This window comes from Triticum aestivum, chromosome 4A (assembly GCF_018294505.1).
Source record: "Triticum aestivum cultivar Chinese Spring chromosome 4A, IWGSC CS RefSeq v2.1, whole genome shotgun sequence".
Taxonomy (NCBI): Eukaryota; Viridiplantae; Streptophyta; class Magnoliopsida; order Poales; family Poaceae; genus Triticum; species Triticum aestivum.
In genome coordinates, this window is record NC_057803.1 from 553,552,133 (window position 1) to 553,573,187 (window position 21,055).

The 21,055-nt window shown below is 46.6% G+C and overlaps 2 protein-coding genes across 2 annotated transcripts; one reads left to right on the forward strand and one right to left on the reverse strand.

Annotated features, from left to right (window-relative positions):
* Positions 1-11,941: 11,941 nt before the first annotated feature.
* LOC123082292 (probable CCR4-associated factor 1 homolog 11) lies at positions 11,942-13,351 on the forward strand. The gene has a single exon (XM_044504655.1). It carries the CDS (start codon positions 11,979-11,981, stop codon positions 12,882-12,884), a length of 906 nt encoding a protein of 301 aa, XP_044360590.1. The 5' UTR covers positions 11,942-11,978; the 3' UTR covers positions 12,885-13,351.
* A 1,308-nt stretch (positions 13,352-14,659) lies between these two features.
* On the reverse strand, positions 14,660-20,616 carry LOC123086908 (probable U3 small nucleolar RNA-associated protein 7). Its single transcript, XM_044508735.1, has 8 exons — positions 20,311-20,616; positions 19,798-19,921; positions 19,590-19,679; positions 18,828-18,960; positions 18,228-18,346; positions 16,984-17,051; positions 16,674-16,722; positions 14,660-15,905 (listed from the first exon to the last, which is right to left on the reverse strand). The coding sequence occupies exons 2-8, from the start codon at positions 19,909-19,911 to the stop codon at positions 14,883-14,885; spliced, it is 1,596 nt and encodes a 531-aa protein (XP_044364670.1). The 5' UTR covers positions 19,912-19,921; positions 20,311-20,616; the 3' UTR covers positions 14,660-14,882.
* Positions 20,617-21,055: the final 439 nt, after the last annotated feature.

Below are 21,055 nucleotides of genomic sequence, written 5' to 3' on the forward strand. Positions count from 1 at the left end.
TGGGCAAGATGACTAAAACTCCATTCTCCGAAACTATGGAGCGAGCAACATATTTATTGGAAATCATACATACTGATGTATGTGGTCCGATGAATATTGAGGCTCGCGGCGGGTATCGTTATTTTCTCACCTTCACAGATGATTTGAGCAGATATGGGTATATCTACTTGATGAAACATAAGTCTGAAACATTTGAAAAGTTCAAAGAATTTCAGAGTGAAGTGGAAAATCATCATAACAAGAAAATAAAATTTCTATGATCTGATCGTGGAGGAGAATATTTGAGTTACGAGTTTGGTCTTCATTTGAAACAATGCGGAATAGTTTCACAACTCACGCCACCTGGAACACCACAGTGAAATGGTGTGTCCGAACGTCGTAATCGCACTTTACTAGATATGGTGCGATCAATGATGTCTCTTACTGATTTACCGCTATCATTTTGGGGTTATGCTTTAGAGACAGCTGCATTCACGTTAAATAGGGCACCATCTAAATCCATTGAGATGACTCCTTATGAACTGTGGTTTGGCAAGAAACCAAAGTTGTCGTTTCTTAAAGTTTGGGGCTGCGATGCTTATGTGAAAAAGCTTCAACCTGATAAGCTCGAACCCAAATCGGAGAAATATGTCTTCATAGGATACCCAAAGGAGACTGTTGGGTACACCTTCTATCACAGATCCGAAGGCAAGACTTTTGTTGCTAAATTTGGATCCTTTCTAGAGAAGGAGTTTCTCTCAAAAGAAGTGAGTGGGAGGAAAGTAGAACTTGATGAGGTAATTGTACCTGCTCCCTTATTGGAAAGTAGTTCATCAAAAAAAACCAGTTTCTTTGACACCTACACCAATTAGTGAGGAAGCTAATGATGATGATCATGAAACTTCAGATCAAGTTACTACCGAACCTTGTAGGTCAACCAGAGTAAGATCCGCACCAGAGTGGTACGGTAATCCTGTTCTGGAGGTCATGTTACTAGACCATGACGAACCTACGAACTATGAGGAAGCGATCATGAGCCCAGATTTCGCAAAATGGCTTGAGGCCATGAAATCTAAGATGGGATCCATGTATGAGAACAAAGTGTGGACTTTGGTTGACTTTCCCGATGATCGGCAAGCCATCAAGAATAAATGGATCTTCAAGAAGAAGACAGACGCTGATGGTAATGTTACTATCTACAAAGCTCGACTTGTTGCGAAAGGTTTTCGACAAGTTCAAGGAGTTGACTATGATGAGACCTTCTCACCCGTAACGATGCTTAAGTCCATCCGAATCATGTTAGCTATTGCCGCATTTTATGATTATGAAATTTGGCAAATGGATGTAAAGACTGCATTCCTGAATGGATTTCTGGAAGAAGAATTGAATATGATGCAACCTGAAGGTTTTATCGATCGAAGGGGTGCTAACAAAGTGTGCAACCTCCAGCGATCCATTTATGGACTGGTGCAAGCCTCTCGGAGTTGGAATAAACATTTTGATAGTGTGATCAAAGCATATGGTTTTATACAGACTTTTGGAGAAGCCTGTATTTACAAGAAAGTGAGTGCGAGCTCTATAGCATTTCTAATATTATATGTGGATGACATATTGTTGATTGGAAATGATATAGAATTTATGGATAGCATAAAAGGATACTTGAATAAGAGTTTTTCAATGAAAGACCTCAGTGAAGCTACTTACATATTGGGCATCAAGATCTATAGAGATAGACCAAGACGCCTAATTGGACTTTCACAAAGCACATGCCTTGAATTTTTTTTGAAGAAGTTCAAAATAGATCAGGCAAAGAAAAGATTCTTACCTGTGTTACAAGGTGTGAAGTTGAGTAAGACTCAATGCCTGACCACTACAGAAGATAGAGAGAAATGAAAGATGTTCCCTATGCTTCAGCCATAGGCTCTATCATGTATGCAATGTTGTGTACCAGACCTGATGTATGCTATTAGTTTAGCAAGGAGGTACCAAAGTAATCCAGGAGTGGATCACTGGATAGCGGTCAAGAACATCCTGAAATACCTGAAAAGGACTAAGGATATGTTTCTCGTTTATGGAGGTGACAAAGAGCTCATCGTAAATGGTTACGTTGATGCAAGCTTTGACACTGATCTGGACGATTCTAAATCGCAAACCGTATACGTGTTTATATTGAACGGTGGAGCCGTCAGTTGGAGCAGTTTTAAACAAAGCATCGTGGCGGGATCTACATGTGAAGCAGAGTACATTGCTGCTTCGGAAGCAACAAATGAAGGAGTCTGGATGAAGGAGTTCATATCCGATCTAGGTGTCATACCTAGTGCATCGGGTCCAATAAAAATCTTTTGTGACAATACTGGTGCAATTGCCTTGGCAAAGGAATCCAGATTTCACAAGAGAACCAAGCACGTCAAGAGACACTTCAATTCCATCTGCGATCAAGTCCAGATGGGAGACATAGAGATTTGCAAGATACATACGGATCTGAATGTTGCAGACTCGTTGACTAAACTTCTCTCACAAGCAAAACATGATCACACATTAGTACTCTTTGGGTTTTAATCACATAGCGATGTGAACTAGATTATTGACTCTAGTAAACCCTTTGGGTGTTGGTCACATGACGATGTGAACTACGGGTGTTAATCACATGGTGATGTGAACTATTGGTGTTAAATCACATCGTGATGTGAACTAGATTATTGACTCTAGTGCAAGTGGGAGACTGAAGGAAATATGCCCTAGAGGCAATAATAAAGTTATTATTTATTTCCTTATTTCATGATAAATGTTTATTGTTCATGCTAGAATTGTATTAACCGGAAACATAATACATGTGTGAATACATAGACAAACATAGTGTCACTAGTATGCCTCTACTTGGCTAGCTCGTTAATCAAAGATGGTTAAGTTTCCTAACCATAGACATGAGTTGTCATTTGATTAACGGGATCACATCATTAGGAGAATGATGTGACTGACTTGACCGATTCCGTTAGCTTAGCACTTGATCATTTAGTATGTTGCTATTGCTTTCTTCATGACTTATACATGTTCCTATGACTATGAGATTATGCAACTCCTGTTTACCGGAGGAACACTTTGTGTGCTACCAAACATCACAACATAATTGGGTGATTATAAAGGTGCTCTACAGGTGTCTCCGAAGGTACTTGTTGAGTTGGCGTATTTCGAGATTAGGATTTGTCACTCCGGTCGTCGGAGAGGTATCTTTGGGCCCACTCGGTAATACACATCACTATAAGCCGTGCAAGCATTGTAACTAATGAGCTAGTTGCGGGATGATGTATTATGGAATGATTAAAGACACTTGCCGGTAACGAGATTGAACTAGGTATTGAGATACCGACGATCAAATCTCGGGCAAGTAACATACCGATGATAAAGGGAACAACGTATGTTGTTATGTGTTTTGACCGATAAAGATCTTCGTAAAATATGTGGGAGCCAATATGAGCATCTAGGTTCCGCTATTGGTTATTGACCAGAGACGTGTCTCGGTCATGTCTACATAGTTCTCGAACCCGTAGGGTCCGCACCCTTAAAGTTCGGTGATGATCGTTGTCGGTGTCAAAACCGGCGGATCTCGGGTAGGGGGTCCCGAATTGTGCGTCTAGGCCGGATGGTAACAGGAGGCAAGGGACACGAAGTTTTACCCAGGTTCGGGCCCTCTCGATGGAGGTAAAACCCTACGTCCTGCTTGATTAATATTGATGATATGGGTAGTACAAGAGTAGATCTACCACGAGATCGGAGAGGCTAAACCCTAGAAGCTAGCCTATGGTATGATTGTTGTTGTGTATGTTGTCCTATGGACTAAAACCCTCTGGTTTATATAGACACCGAAGAGGGTTAGGGTTACACAAAGTCGGTTACAATGGTAGGAGATCCGCATATCCGTATCGCCAAGCTTGCCTTCCACGCCAAGTAAAGTCCCTTCCGGACACGGGACGAAGTCTTCAATCTTGTATCTTCATAGTCCAGGAGTCCGGCTGAAGGTATAGTCCGGCCATCCGGACACCCCCTAATCCAGGACTCCCGCAATCGTATTATGTGTTTTTTGTGTTTTGATGTACCGAAAGTAGTTCGGAGTCCCGGATATGATCAGGGACAAGACGAGGAGTCTCGAAATGGTCGAGAAATAAAGATTGATATATTGGACGACTATATTTGGATGCCTGAATGGTTCCAGGTGAGATCGGGAATATACCGAAACCCCCCGGGAGGTATATGGGCCTTATTGGGCTTTAGTGGAAAGGAGGGGAAAGGATCAAGGGAGGTGGCGCCCCCCCCAAGCCCAATCCGAGTTGGGAGGGGGGCGAACCCCCCCCCCCCCTTTCCTTCCTCCCTCCTTCCTCTTCCTTCCCTCTCCTAATCCAAGTTGGAAAGGGGGGAATCCTACTCCCGGTGGGAGTAGGACTCCCCATGGCACGCCCTAGAGAGGGCCGGCCCTCCCCTCCTCCACTCCTTTATATACGGGGGCAGGGGGCACCTCTAGACACACAAGTTGATCATTGGTCCCTTAGCCGTGTGCGGTGCCCCCCTCCACCATAACCCCCTCGATTATATCGTAGCGGTGCTTAGGCGAAGCCATGCGTCGGTAGCATCATCATCACCGTCACCACGCCGTCATGCTGACGAAACTCTCCCGTGAAGCTTTGCTGGATCGGAGCTCGCGGGACGTCATCGAGTTGAACGTGTGCAGAACTCGGAGGTGCCGTGCGTTCGATACTTGGATCGGTCGGATTGTGAAGACGTTCGACTACATCAACCGCGTTCTCATAAAGCTTCCGCTTACGGTCTATGAGGGTACGTGGACGATACTCTTCCCTCTCGTTGTTATGCATCACCATGATCTTGCGCGTGTGTAGGATTTTTTTTGAAATTACTACGTTCCCCAACACTCCGACGATAACAGGTTCGAGCGTGTCGGCGCCAGGTTTGCAGCTCTGTTGATTCTGGTTCCAGAAATTCTACTGGCAGGTTCCAGCACTTCTGACAGCCGTTTGCAGCTCTGCCGCGGCCGGTTGTAGCTCCGGCGATGGCCGGTTCCAACATGGTTGGTGCCCCCGGTTGTAGCTCTTCCGACGGCTGGTTCCAGCATTTCTGATGCATGGTTGCAGCTCCATCGGTGGTCGGTTCCGGCCAAAAAATGTCGGCCCCATCGCAGGGTCGAGTGTGTCGTCTCCAGCGCTGGCGTCCGACCCTCGGCGACATCCCTCGTCGTCTTCAAAACGAAAGAGAAAGAAGAGTTCCTTTGCGTGGAAAAAGAAGTGCCTACGGGTGTTCAGAGCAAAGGGATAAGGGACACACGTGTCACGTTTCTGGTGGTTGCTTCATCACATGGGCCAACGTGCGCGAGGCTGCCTGCTGAAGACTTGGCCGGTGCTCCGGTTTTAAACGTTTTCCTAAAATATTCAAGTCAAAATTCGAAATCCATAAAGAGAAACGGAAGGACAAATCCGGCATGGTATTGGTTAGTGTCTGAGTTTTTATTTTTGTCCTTTCTGTATTTCAAATGCTGGATTTATCGTTTTTGTAACTCTTTTTGTATTTTGAATTTTGATCTGAATTTTTTATATAGGTTGTAGACATGTCTTGTGAACATCCACACAAAAATATCGGATCTTTTTGACACACTTAGATTTGATTTTTATTTTTATTTTCAAAGACGGAGCATGTTTTTTTTGAGAAGGAATAACTTGCATTCCACTTAAACCTGGTTCACCATCTCGGTGCCAACCAGAGCCGAAACAAAGTCTGGGGCTTCTACATCCCACACAGATAGGGAAACAACAGCCCCTAGGCCAAACTGCGCCAGATTGTGCGCAATTAAATTATAGCCCCTACGACAAAACCTGAAATCATAAGACTCAAAGGAAAGCCGGCATAAACTTCTAGCTTCTCTGAAGAGGACGCCCAGCTCTGCAGCATCATACTCCCGCCCATTTAGAGCATTAATCATTGTTAGGCAATCAGACTCAAAAACGACACGCTGAGCCCCCAAAACAGCAGCCCCATCAATTGCCATCATGCACGCACTGAGCTCAGCTTGGAGGGGGCTCCTGATGTGCTCCAACTTGCCAGCCGCCGCTGCGATAAAATTGCCCATCTCGTCCCTAGCAATGAAACCCCATGCTCCAGCATCAGCCTCTTGATGGAACGCTGCGTCCATGTTAAATTTAACCACTCCAGGTCCAGGTGGCACCCATCGTTGGTCTGTCACTGACGGAGGGATGCTCTGCTGCTGCACGCTACAAAAATCTTGCAAGTGCCTAGTAATAAACCCACTAACCTCCTGTGCAGTCCTCTGCTTTTCGCCGGCATTGGTTTTATTCCTTGCTGTCCACCAATCCCAGAGGAGAATAGCCACACGCAACCTCTTATCTGTTGGCAGCGAACATATTTGCTTGATCACCTGGTAGGAATCATGGCAATCACTTAGCATCAGCCGGACATCCTCAAGGTTCTGCTCCCTCCACACAGCTTTCACCTTCTTACATTTAAGGAAAAGATGCCCCCCATCCTCATCAAGCCTCAGGCACATAGGACACAGAGTATCAAGCTCCACATGCTTCCGCTTAATATTCATTCTCGTTGGCAGGCTGTTATGCGCCAAACGCCACAGGAACATGCGAACTTTCCCCGGCAGATCAAGCTTCCAGATGTGTTGCCATTGCTCCCTAGCCTGCACCTGACCGGTAGACCCCTCCGTGTCCTGGTGCTTCTTTGTTTATTTCAGACTCACCCCCAGTTGGTATGCCGATTTGACCGAGAAAAGCTCCCTTTTGTCATAGTGCCAGGAGAGAAAATCCTCCATGCCCGCTCTGAGAGGGATCGCTAAAATGATCTTGGCGTCCTCCTGTGTGAAAAGCTCCCTCACGAGAGCCTCGTCCCAGTTCTCGGTAACAGGGTTTATGAGCTCATTCACCTTTGAGATGATCGACTGCCCCTGCTGGGCTACCGGTCGCCTCGTCGACCCTCTCGGCAGCCATGGGTCTGACCAAACCTTCACCTGCGTCCCATCTCCGATACGCCACACAATCCCCTCTTTTAGTAGATCACGACCTCTTAAGATGCTCCTCCATGTGTATGACATACCTGGTTGTTCCGTTGCCTCTAGAATGGAGCAAATCGGGAAATATTTTGCCTTCAGTACCACGGCACAAAGCGACTCTGGGTTCTGGATCAGCCTCCAACTCTGTCGTGCAAGCATCGCCATATTGAAAATATGGAGATCCCGAAAGCCAAGCCCCCCTTCCCTCTTCGTCCTCATGAGCTTATCCCAGGCAATCCAGTGACATTTGTGCTTCCCATCTTGTTGGTTCCACCAGTAACGGCACACCATCGCGCTTATCTCCTCGCAAAGACTCTTGGTCAAGTCGAAACATGACATCGCATAGGTAGGAATTGCCTGGGCAACTGCTTTAATCAAAGTTTCTTTTCCAACTTTTGACAAAAGCTTCTCCAACCAACCCTGGATCTTGCGCCAAATCATCTCTTTTATGTACTCAAACTCTTTGCTCTTTGCTGCCCCGATGTGCACAGGCAAACCCAAATACCTCTCATTCTGAGATTCAGCTGGGATCCCAAGAACTTGGAGGACCTGCAGCTTGTTTTGGTTACTTGTTTTCTTGCTAAAAAACGCCGAGGACTTGTCCCTATTGATTTTCTGGCCTGATTGAGCCTCATACAGAGCAAGGATCTCCTGCAATCGAGTAGCACTCGCCTCATTTGCCTTCATTACAATCAAGGAATCATCCGCGAAAAAGAGATGGTTTATACTTGGTGCACCCTGACATACCTGAACCCCCTCAATTGTCCTCTCGACCTCAGCTTGCTGCAGTAACCTGGAGAAGGCCTCCGCACAAATGATGAAAAGGTACGGAGATAAAGGATCTCCTTGACGCAGTCCCCTCTGTGGGTGAAAAGAGTCAGTTAACTTTCCATTGACCTTCACACGGTAAGAAACCGATCGAACACAATTCATAATCAGACTCACCCAAGTAGGAGCGAAACCCATAGTGTGCATCATGCGTTCCAGGAAGTTCCACTCCACCTGATCATACGCCTTGCTCATATCAAACTTGACTGCCACCAAGCCTTGCCTTCCTCCCTTCTTTGTATGCATCAAGTGAGTGATCTCATAGGCCAACAGCACATTGTCCGTGATCATGCGCCCCGGAACAAAAGCTGACTGCGATGGGGAGATCAATTCCGGAAGGATCATTTTCAGACGGTTAGCCAAGACCTTTGAGATGAGCTTATATAGAACATTACATAGGCTGATTGGTCGGTACTGTGTGAGAGACTCCGGATTCTTTACCTTTGGTATCAACACAATGGTTGTGTCATTCCATCCCTCAGGCATCACTCCTCCGTTCAACACCCGCACCACCTCTTCTTGCAGTTTTGGACCCACCATATACCAAAATTTCTTATAAAACACAGCTGGCATCCCGTCCGGTCCAGGAGCTTTCAGGTCACCAATGGCATCGAGAGCAAACTTAACCTCTTCCCCGGTAAACGGTTTAGAAAGTGTGGCGTTCATTTCCGGAGTGACAGAAACAGGGATGTGCTGAAAAATTTCCTCATTTAGTGGCCCTGCAGATGAAACAAACAAACTTTTGTAGTAGTTAGTAATAAAGGGCCCTAGCTCTTCCTCCCTCTCCACTACACTTCCATCACTCCTTCTCAACTTACTGATCTTGTTTATCCTTCTCCGTTCAGAGGCGTGGGCATGGAAGAAACCCGTGTTACGGTCACCATATCTGAGCCAGTTGACATGTGCCCTTTGCTGCCAATACAAGTTGTACTGGTCCTCCAGCCGGTTCAGCCTATACCTCAGAAGATGCTCTTGGCAAACTCGCTGTTGCTTAATTGCACCCCTCCTACACCGCTCCAGCTCTCTCTTAACCTTCTTTATTCGATGCTTCAGCTCTCCCAGTACCTCCCTGTCCCATTTCAATAAACTCCGTCCCACCATCCTCAGAGCCTCCCCAACCGAACCTCCCCCATCACCAAAGGCCCTATTCCACGCCTCCTCCACGACCTCCTGGCAGCCCTCCTCTTGCAGCCATCGTGCCTCAAACCGAAAACACTGTGGACTCCCGCCCCCGTCACTTGACACGCTTTGACCATTTAGTACAGCAATTATAGGGCGATGGTCCGAATGTCGAGGGTCACCATTTATGACAGTGTGCAGCGGAAATAAGCACCTCCAATCCACATTAGCTACAGCCCTGTCCAACCGCTCCCTCGTATACCCCTCCTCGTCCCGCCAGTTATTCCTCCAGGTGAAAGGATCACCTACAAAGCCCAGGTCCTCCAACTCACAGTGTTCCAGGGTTCTTCGAAAAGCTTCCATACACCCCTGGGCACGAGCCGGCCCACCCTCCTTCTCCCCTGCAAACAGTATCTCATTGAAGTCGCCCATACACAGCCACGGCAAATTATTTTGTCCGTGCAAAGCCCTCAGCAGCTTCCACATGTTCTCCTTTTCTCCTGCTTTCGACTCCCCGTACACCCCTGTGAGCCTCCACTTGCTCCCATCTTCCTGAACCACCTCAGCATCAATGTGGTACTTCCCCTTCCACCGCAACTCCACCTCTACCCCTCTCTTCCAGAATAGGGCCAAACCACCACTACGTCCCACACAATCAACCGACACCATGTTCAACATGTTCATGCGCCATCTCAAAAACTCCATCTCCCTCCCAGACATTTTAGTTTCTGAGAGAAAGAGGATGTCGGGCTCTTCCACCCTCTGGAGCTCCAGAAGGCTTCGAACTGCCGGCGGGTTCCCAAGCCCCCGGCAGTTCCATGATATAACCTTCATTTCTGCTTGCAGGGCTGTTCCGACAGCCCCGCATCACTTTCTGTTGGCCTTGTCACCCCGGTCTTACTCCTCTTCCCATCACTTTCCTCTGTTAAGTCACACTCCATGTCATCGCCCCCTCTCTTCGACCCCAGCCTTACACCCAGAGGCGTTCCATCCCCTTCTCCCTTCCTTCGGCTCTTCCTATTAAACTTCCCTCCCCCCCTCCGTCCTGATATGTCCCTAGCTGGGTCAGCAGCAGGCTCTCCTACCAGACCTACACCACCCCTATCCCCTTTGTTCTCTGCTCCTACAGCCCCACCGACCAGCACCACGACGCCTCCCTTCTCCTCGTCCCTCGCACCCTCTTCCTGCCAGCTGGGTTGTTGTGGTCCAACGCTCTCCTCCAGAGCAGAGACTCCTGCAGTCCTCGCATCTCCTCCCACAGCAACGCCACTAAAAGTTAGATGCTTTCGCCTCGTCCCCTCCTTCTCACCTCCCCCCCCCCCTTCTTTCGTCCTCTGTTCGATCTGCATCGGATCAGTTAGCCTCTTAAGCGGGCTCGTAACCTCTTCCTCTTGGTTTTCCTTATCAGCTAGGCGGTTTGAAGTAACCGGTTTAGTCTTGCGCCAACCCTCACTGTCACTACCCGTTCGACCTTTGGAATGACCCAAATTCAAACTCCTGCCACTCCCATTGCTGCGCCCCTCGAATCTACCTCTGCCATCATTCCAACTTCCTCTGCTTGCATCGCTTGAGGGCCGAGGTATGAATGCTTTCAACCATGGACCATACTGTTTGTTTTCCCCCTTCTTGAGCCTTATCGAGCAGTCATTTTCCACATGATCGAGCATGCCACACACATAACAAAAGTCTGGGAGGAACTCATACTCGAAACGACACCACTTCACCTCCTCCTTCTTCCTCTTCTCTTCCTCTGTTAGGACTTGTTCTCCCCCCTCCTTGTCTTCTTTGTCATCAAGCACAAAGCCTCTCATGAGTGGTTTTGATATGTCCATACGGACCTTGACCCTCAAATACTTCCCAACGGCCATACCATCGGCCCCAGCATCAACCTCTAACGCCTTCCCAATGACATCTCCGATCACCAGCCCAGCATCCCTACACATCATTCCCAAAGGCAGGTCATAGACTCGGACCCAAACAGGGATTCTTCTGAACTCATACTCCTTTATGCTTTTTGTTGGGTCATAATCCTCAATCACTAGCAAGGATTTTCCGAACATCCATGGGCCTTCGTCCAACGCTTTCCTTTTACCTGAATGCTGACGAAAGGTGAACATGAATCTATTTTCGCCCAGATCCTTGCAACCCAGGCCTCTCAGCGGGCACCAGAGTTTCCCAAGGGCAATCCCCATTCCTTCCGCAAAAGCTGGTTTATCCGACAATAATTTTGCTACAGCTTGTGGTTCCACAACCCCATCCTTCCCCCCTCCAGCCCAAGCAATCTTCCTACCCTTACTCTCCAAATCAGACAGCTTGAGGCCCTTCATCAATCCCTCGACTCGATCCATGTCAGGCGTGAGAAACTGAGGACTCTGATCCACCAAAAACCAGAACAAAGGGGAAGGAAACTAGGGTTACGCTGGCCGGCGACAGCGCACCCTCGCACCCCACCGAAACCTGTGACGGGCCGACCGTGTAGACTGGAGACCCAGGCAGAGTGATGGTGTGGTGGGTGGGGGGAAGGGCGGGGGAGATCTGGGAGGGAGATCAGCGGCGGCGGAGAGCGGCGCGCCGACGGGACGCCTCGCGAGCGCCACACCAGGACCAAGCCGTCACCCCTGGGACGGACCACAAATTTCTGAAGAAGAGTTTGAAGGTAACAAGAGGGCCCAACGGTTGTGGATTTGTTCAAAGACGGAGCATGTTAGTATTGCATCACCTGATACTTCCCCACGCTGCGAGTTCTTATGACCCACTTCCCTGCCCAAAAAAATATAAAGAGTTCGTATGACCCACGCTGCTTAGCTTCTCTGAATTACAGCCGATCCGTGTCCGACCACCGCAATATCCTTCCTCGTCCGACTACGACAACGACTCTACTTCCTCTCCTTTCCTTATAATGCGAACACACCACCCGCCTAGCTAACACGAACGCAGAGCTACAAGCTTCTCCTGTTGATCAGAGGCATCGATCAGCATGAACCCGGCCGCCGGTATGTTCCCAGTGTTTCCGCCGCCGCCGCCGCCACCTTTCCACCATACGTTCCCGGTGCAGCCCCCGCCGTACTTCTACCATGCACCCATGTCGCCGGTATGGGCATCGTGGCCAGTCCCTGTGCGCTCCGTGTGGGCATCCAACTTCAAGCATGAATCGGCCAACCTCTGCCACGTCGCCAGGAGAGCCCAGTACGTCGCCGTCGACGTGCACTACCCGGGCGTCGTCCACCACCCCGGCAAGGACCACAACGCCCTCACCGTGGAGGAGCGCTACGCCCTCGTGAAGGCCAATGTCGACGACCTGAAGCCGCTGCAGGTGGGCGTCGCGCTCTACGACAGCCACGGCGGGTACATCGCCGCCTGGGAGTTCAACCTCCGCGACTTCCGCCCCCATGCCGACCCGCGCGACGAGAACTCCCTCGCGTACCTCGCCGGCCGCGGCCTCGACGTCGGCGCGCTCCGCGACCACGGCGTCAGCGCCGACATGCTAAGCAAGAAGCTGTTTGAATCCGGCCTGGTCGGCGCTCGGCGTGGGCGATCGCGGAGTTGGATCACCTACGCCGGGGCCTACCACGTCGCGTACCTGCTCAAGGTCGTCACCGGCGGGGCCGCCCTGCCGCGAGATGTGGCCGGGTTCAACGGCGCCGTGCGGCGTTACCTCGGCGACCAGGTCTATGATGTCGTCAGGATGGCGGCCGACTGCCCGGCCATGCCGATCGGGCTGGAGCACATCGCCGATTACCTCGGCTTCCATCCGCCGCTGGGGAGCCCTCGCCTCGCAGCTGCTGCCAGCGTGCACGCGCTGCAGGTCTTCATGCGGCTGAAGTACGTAGAGCTCGGCGGCGACGTGCGAAAATACCGGGGTCTTCTTAAAGGCCTGCACTAGCTAGGTCGATCTCACACCAGCAATGCTGAGCTCAGAATTCAAAGCTCGTGCAAGGAAGACTGATGCTGATTTGCGTCCATGGTAACTCTGATCAAGCCCTTGAAGTCCGAAGTCTGAAGAATTCCGTTTCGAAAAAAGTCAACAAAAAAATAGTACTCCTTCCCATCGAAGAGAGTACCAAACCAGCGGCACTTACATGGATCGAAGAGAGTACTCTTAGTACTAGTTTTTTAAAAAAGTTCAAGCATAGAGTACGAAAATTTCGGTTTCAGTGAAGTTTCATAGTAGCCCAGTAAAGTTTCATAGTTTCACAACAACAAAAAAGTTCAGGTAACAGGTAGGTAGCAAGGAAGTACAGAGAGTTCGGCGGTTGACTTGGAGAGGTACCGACGTACAGGCATCCACTACGTCGATCTGACACCAACTATGCTGAGTCGATACTTTGAAGTTCGTGCAAGGAAGATTTATGCCGACTTGCATCCTTTGGTAGCTCTGATCAAGTTCTTGAAGTCTGAAGAATTATTAGTACTCCACTTTTGAAGTTCAAGTATTAGATTTTCCTTTTTTTTCAGTATAGCTTCATAGTAATGTTGTCCATGTAATCGCAAAAAATATGTTGAAGTTATAGTATAAAGATACCCAGTTCCTTCTTTTATTTTTTGCAACACTACCTAGCAGCGTTCTATTGAAGAAATATCTTGTAAACTCTTTTCTATCTTTATCCAAGAAAAATTGTTATGCAATTTGCTCGTCATACTCTCGGAAAAATAGTAATGTTGCCCAGGTAGCGAATCAAGTTTTAAATATATGCATCATATTTTTCCAAGACACGTCACACTAGCTGCGTCCCTCTACAGGAGAGAGGAAAATGAAATATCATTGCTAATTACTTCCTCGCTTCTCAATTAATCAACGATCTAGTTATATTCTCAAATAACCGAAGCATGCTCGTGAGGAAGTAGGCAGCCGAGCTTCAAAACCAGAGGATTCATGATGGCACTCGAAGCACCCAGGAAAATATCTAGTGTTACCAGCACTAGAATGCTCCCATTTCAAAAACAAATCAAATTGAAATGTGTCAAAAAAATCTACAAGTATTTGTGGATGTCCACAAGACATGTATGCACAGCTCCTAAAATATTCAAGTCAAAATTCAAAATCCATAAAGAGAAACGGAAAGACAAATCCGGCATGGATAGCGTTGAGTTTTTATTTTTGTCCTTTCTGTATTTCAAATGCTGGATGGATTTGTCGTTTTTGTATCTCTTTCTGCATTTCGAATTTTGATATGAATTTTTCATTGGTTGTAGACATGTCTTGTGAACATCCATACAAAAAATCGGATTTTTTTTTTGACACGCTTAGATTTGATTTTTATTTTTTCAAAGTCGGAGCATGTTAGTGTTGCATCACCTGATACTTCCCCTAAAGCACCCATCCCAGATCGTCCGCTTCTTTCTGCGCGCATGTGCTAATTCTTGCGATTGAGCTCTCATGAAATTACTACCAAATCTGAATTATCTCGGTCATCCGTTGGTTTGAATTTTGATTCCTATTTCGGTTGTTTTCAGTTGGTGGCTTGTTGCATCATACTTACAAATGGAAGAGTGCTGGAAGTATCTGATTTGATTACATCTACTTAACCTTTTCTAAACCAAACACATTCTAGGTTGTAGCATTCCCAGTGTGGTGCTCACCATAAGTAAAATGCACATGTAACTTGCACAATAAGTTGTGTTGACACCCAACCCAAAAGGCTCCACCAATACATCAAATAAACCTCTCAAGCCCCAAGCCTAGCCCATTCATACAAGATAATAGGATGTCCAACTCAAGAAGTGAGCTAAATTTCAACTAGAACATCAAGTTATTTCGAGACAAAAATTTGCTGCATCCTTTCCCACCGTTGTCTCATGTGGCATGTCCACATGGACTCAAATACTACCTGCCAGCTACATGATAGATGATACTACAGCACAAACTGCTAGATAAACAAGATCATGATTGCTTGTTCTTGGCAAACCGCTGCAGGGCCTTTGGCAGCTCGGCCTTGTCGCCGACCCGCTGTTTCTTGTCGGGATGCCCACCGATTTCATTGTACTGGTCCAGTAGAGGCCTCTTGGCTCTGAGGACCTCTTCTTCCTTCTTCTTGGCCCGCTTGCTGGGTTTGCTCCTGCCCTTGGTCTTATTCTTCACCTTCGTGCTCTTGGCGGCCTCCACCGCATCTTCAATCTCCTCCTCGACTTCTTTTTTCGTCTTCTTCTCTTTCTTCTTTGGCTGTCTCACGTTACCGATCATATTTGGGTTAAGCATCACAGTCTCCGGCTGAAGCTTATTGAGGAGAGCATGCACCTCCCTCTCCCTCCTTTGCTTGGCAGTCTCCACAGGGTTCTCAACAAAGGTATCAAAGTTGGCCTCGCCTGATCCAGGAACGAGAATGGAAGAAAACCCCGTGGAGTGCCCAATCGAACAGATATCCTCGTAAGGGCGGAACAAAACCTTACCGACCTGATATCCCTTTACCATCCTATGCTTCAAATAAACTTTATAATCATGGCCCCCAGCATCCCTGTATATCTCAACTAGAGATCCATCACTGGCGGCCAACAACCCCTTCTGGCTGAAATCCAAGGACTCAGCTCGTGCAGCGTGTGTATGCACAACCTCATACTTCCTGAGATCCCAAATCTTAATCTTCTTGTCAAGACCTGCAGTTGCCATAAGATGACCACCCCTCTCGAATGCAACAGCAGTCACATGGCCATTATGGCACAGCATTGTGACAAGTGGCTTCACGCTGGTTGGCTTCCACATGGTAACTTTGCCATCAGCATGCCCAAGGCCGATGACAGCGTTGTACGGATTTACCCGCATAACATCTGTATGCCCAAGACCTGTCCTGTGATTTGCAATCATCTCGCCGGTGCTCATATCTTGGTAGTGGAGCTGCCCAAAGCTGTTTATCGATGCCAAGAGGAAGTGTTTATCCAGAAACTGAAGTTTCAGCGCTTTGCCATGTTCCTGTGAAACAGAAGAATTGTCAGAGATCAGAGAAGTTACAACTATTTCAGAGATGTCATGTCTTGGATATATATACACCAAGTACAAGCTGGATGATGAGCAGCTCTAAAATTATGCTTCTACAGCTTAAGAAACAAAAGCATTTTCAAAAGAAATTACCAAACAACAAACTTGCAGTAGCTTGAATGTTTATAGTTAGTACAAATAAGTTCATCTCGGAATGCTCTGTGGAAAAAAAATATTATATTCATTAATGCGGTACGGTAGAAACGGCGGCCATGGATGAGATGTAATCTTAGCGTTAGCACAGGTGGATGGGGGGCAAGCCTTCTGGGGCCTCATGTAATCAAACTTTTTGTAATTTTTCTCCTTCAACCTTAATGGAACAATCTATTCAGCTCATCGAGATCGGAGCAGAGCCATGCTACTTTACTAGTTCTCCAAGTTTAGTACGAATCAGCACATCGCAGTACTTAACTCTTAGTACAAATGAGTTTGGTATTGAGATGAGCTCATTTAGGACCAAATCATTTTGACGTAGCTACATAAATAATTGAGATATATCAATATATCATTCATCAGTTCTGCAGGGTTCATAAGAAAATGGGAATAGGGATATTCTGTATTCTATTTTACTATTATCTAGTCTTTTCTCATAATGAATGCAAGCATGTGTTAAATGATGAAACAGCATTGCAATAAATTATGAAAATCATCAATAGTTAGAGCATAGTTACCAAGAACGCAAAGGTATTCAAAATTACTTACCTTCAAACAGTGAATTTCTGTGCCATGATGATTGTATATGTAGGGGTACCTGTTTCAACAATACTCTTGTTAAGAACTCTAGAAAATCAAAGAAATGGTACCAAAATCAGCATGAGTGGTCACAACAACTCTTCAAGGTTCATGGTAGTATATAACTATATATAGAATAATGTAGTGAATCATGCAGTCATGCTGCATAACTCTAGCCATGTGGCCGAAAATCAAACTAAGACTAGCAGACGAAACATATTGATATATTTTATGAGCAAGGGATATATGTCGCAAAGCTTAAACAGGGTCAAGAAATTACTTCTTCTGGGCGACTGCAAAGAGTTGCTCATTGTGTAAGAATGCCACATCGCGCACAGTTTCCCTCACCTATAAAAAGAGGATCAGAAGTGTTAAAAATAGAGGATCAGAGAAGTAAAGTATGTGCATAAAGTGCAACCAAAGTGTCTAGTCACTGTAATTATAAAAGACAAGGATAGTTCTGGAGAAAAGTGGGAGACAAGAGTAGGATTTGACCAGGTAGAAATAATAGGAGGGATCATTTTCTTTAATCATCATCAAATGTGAACACCAGAAAGTCTTTGTGGCAATAAAGACCATCAAGGTCCAAAAGACCAAAACAAAAAATAGGCGCTGCCTAGGCGCTCCATGGTGCGGTGCTACAGCCCTAGGCGGCCAGTAAGGTCCTCCAGTGAGGAACCAACATCCTCTGGCAGCAGACAAGAGGTGGCGGCGACACGAGGAGCAGCAGCCCTGCAGCGAGAAGAGCGGCTGGCGGCTGCAGTGCGAGGAGAATTATGAAGCGAAGGCACCCTCGTGAAGCAGAAGACGGACATGCATGGGGGAAGCCCATAAATAGCAGATATGTAGACGATCGGGATACATGAATGATTTAGATGGATGCCTAAATGGCTTGGTAAAGCTAGGGTTCCACACGAGCCAGAAATCACCATATTCATGACATGAGAACATCATCTTTCCAGACTCCATAACCCCCCCCCCCCCTACAGCCACGACATGGAGGCTCGCTGCTGCCGTGACTGTGAAACTTCACGCTCCTGCTACAACGACCTGGACCGTAACTCCACCTTCACTTCTCCCTCACTCTGCTCTATGTAATTCTAGCCCTCAGTTGCAATGTGCTGGGCTCAGGTGTCCAGTTGCCTGCTTACTGTCATGTTCCAGGTGGCCGCCTAGGCCCATCACCCACCTAGCGCAGTCCTTTTTTGAACCTTGGAAAGCATTGCAGTAAGTAAATATGCATAAAAATCCCGACAAGGAGGCAATGGAAAATTTTGTGAGGACTTGCTCAGCATTTTTATTATTTTTCTCATGGGAATAGAACCACACTACAACCTTCTGTTAGTTTTTTGGTTGCATGGAAGGCACACACTTTTATTACAACTGCATTTTCACTAAACATTTAAGATCATACTAGACCAATCTTGCCAGCTTAATTTTTGAAAAAAGCACTAAACTTCAAGTGGTGAATGTGTTACCAAAATCCAACATGCTGGGAAACTGCTAAAAGTTCTGTGAGCTGACCTGAAACTCCTTGATGAGATTCATACTCAACATATCCATCATACCAATATGACCTTTTCTCCCACCTACGATCATGTACCGACCATTTGAGGTGTATTCTAGAGTATAAGGACCAAGTTCTGCATAAAAAATGAGCTAGTTAGCCCCCTTAACTCAATTTGCATACATATAAGGAAGTTGACAGTCAGCATTCATCAATGGGGCAATATAGATATTAAATATATATCTGTCGGCACATGCAAGCATAGAAAAACTCACATCCATTATTCAAATAAGTAAAACTGTTAATGACAAAAACCTGATAGTGCCAATAACTCTATGATGATATGGTTATAAACATTCAGAAAACTAACTATTGGCCTTCTCTCATGTACACAATAAGAAGGGTACAAGTCTTACAAAGACAAACCAAATAAGTATCAGGAAATAAAATACTTCAATTTGGAAATGCTAATCAACTAACTGTACTACACAAGAACACAAGTATCATCAATGATGTTCCATATCAACATCTGTATTGTACATTGTTGTTATTGGTACTGGATCATGTAACAATGGTGGCACAGCTTCAGAGAACACAATTTTTGTTTACATATTTACCAGGTAAGATCATATCAAATGGTTTTCTTTTACTCGAAATGTCGACATCACCACGAATCTGTTCCTGCGTATATCTATATGTCTTCTCCAAACCTTCAGGCTCCAAGTACCCCCCCTCGATAGGTAAAAACCACTGAAAATTGAGTTAGCAACAAATCAGTAATATGGAAAGTCTCCCATGTTTGCAAAAGTCAAATTCGAAATATGTTAAATGCAAAGATCAAGAAGCATAAGGTGGCCAGATAATAAAAATAGATACCGCAGGGAATTTCAATGGGTCAATTGGTATATTGCTGCCAATAAGCACCATAAGTTTATGCAAAAGTACATCAAAGAGGCACGAAAATGATAGATATGTCGATCATTGCCCATGAGGTAGTATGAATTAACCTAAAGGAACTCCAAAAGGATTATCAGCAATACAGTAATTTTACTTCCTGCACAGGACATGAATAAAACCCTACTCGACGACTAGCACCTCTTTGGGAAGAACACCAGATAAAACCATATCACACTTAACATGTAAATCCTATAAATATAAGTCCATCACTTCATCCAAACAGATCCACATGATGCCAGTCAACGGCTAAAGACTACTGAACAACTAGAGATGAGCTATATGATAGAATATTGTATTGTAGTAAGTCAACAGTACAGAATACCAGATTCCATCATATCATACTCACTGTTATTCAGCTACTTATACATGTGCTTGTCGCAACAAATTCAGAGACATTCTACAACAAATCCACAATACCGCACCTTTTCAGCCTGCGCAGCAGCTTTGGCAGATATTCCGATTAGCTTCTCTTTTCCGGTGAGCTGCCCTTTCAATTTCTTATCACGCAGAGCCTGCAACAGAATCACAATGAAACAAAAATGCCAATACATGCTTTTCAATCAGCAGAGATAGCAAAGCAACTAGTGCTGAACTTCAACGACTACACTTGTAGGAGAGTAATTATCCTACCGACAAGTTAGCAGCCTTCCCCCGCGAAAACCTGACCACCTTCATCTCCATTTCATCCACGGAGTTTTGGTGGTTCTTCATCTCTTTGGGATCTTCCTCGGTAGCGATCCCCATCCTGCTCACCCTGCATGGAAAATGGAAACTGTGAGGCGGATGCGTGAGCAAATACAAACAAAGCCACTCTTCAAAACAAGACTCGAGGGGATATCTTGAATTGACAAGTTAAATTCGCAGCAGCAACATTCTTCTAGCCTGGCTTCTATTGGAAGAAAAAAATAGACTGCTACTCCACCAGACCTGGCTTTTCTTTCGGTTAGTGGGATGTGAAAACCGAAATTTGCACCTGAAATAGTAAAACCGATAATTCTACAGAACATGAAAGCGCCGACTTTCAGTTTCAGACTCTGTCACTTTGAGCAGGATTGTGTTTCAATTTTTGACAGCATAACATCCTGAATATGTAGCGTCAAACACAAGAGGCGTGCAGACAAGAAATTGATAATGGTAGTATACCTGAAAGTATATGCGCCGGGCGACGGTCTTCTTCGGCGTGCTGGACTGCCGGCGCTGCGTAGCGGGGCAGGAGCCTGGAGGGAAGGAGGGGGAAGGCGTGGGGCGGCAGCGGAGGCGACGGCGAGGAAGGGAGTGTGGTGGCGGAGGGGCTAGCGAGGACCTGTGTCGGCGGCGGCGGCGCTGACGAGGGCGAGGGCCTGTGGTGGCGAAGCAGGCAGAGCAGCGCTTGTGGCGGCGGCACGCTGCGATGGCTGACTCGGCCGCTCGGGTGTGGGCGTTCGGGGAACTAGGGCACGACAGGACATCACCAGCGCACCACGTCGGCCTTCAGGCCTCGGGCCTTTAGCGAGAAACAATGGGCCTAAACATTGTGGTGGTAATACTACTTCGTTTTTTCGGTTAATCAGGGGTTATAAAACCGAAAAATGTGTACTTATTCAGTTAGTAATTATCGGTTTTGTCCAGTAGTAGTATTTTGGTTTTTTTTTTTGCGAATCAACCTGTGGTTGAGTTGGTTAGGTGGACAGTGGTATCCCCAACCCACTCCACCAGGGTTCAAATCCTGGTGCTCGCATTATTTCTGGATTTATTTCAGAATTTCCGGCGATGCGCTTTCAGTGGGAGGAGACTCCCGTCGACGATAGGGGTAGGGTGTGCGTGTGTGCGTTTATAGGGGTGAGTGTATGCGCGTGTATATGAGCGCTTGTGTCTGTACTGATGCTCAAAAAAAGTATTTTGTTTTTTT

Excerpts from the sequence above, each read along its gene's own strand:
- LOC123082292 (XM_044504655.1), top strand. The coding sequence starts at position 11,979 with ATGAACCCGGCCGCCGGTATGTTCCCAGTGTTTCCGCCGCCGCCGCCG.
- LOC123086908 (XM_044508735.1), bottom strand. The coding sequence starts at position 19,911 with ATGGGGATCGCTACCGAGGAAGATCCCAAAGAGATGAAGAACCACCAA. Across the intron at positions 19,680-19,797 it reads GGAAGGCTGCTAACTTGTCG|GCTCTGCGTGATAAGAAATT; the intron begins GTAGGATAATTA and ends ATTCTGTTGCAG. Across the intron at positions 18,347-18,827 it reads ATTTGATATGATCTTACCTG|AACTTGGTCCTTATACTCTA; the intron begins GTAAATATGTAA and ends TTTTTTATGCAG.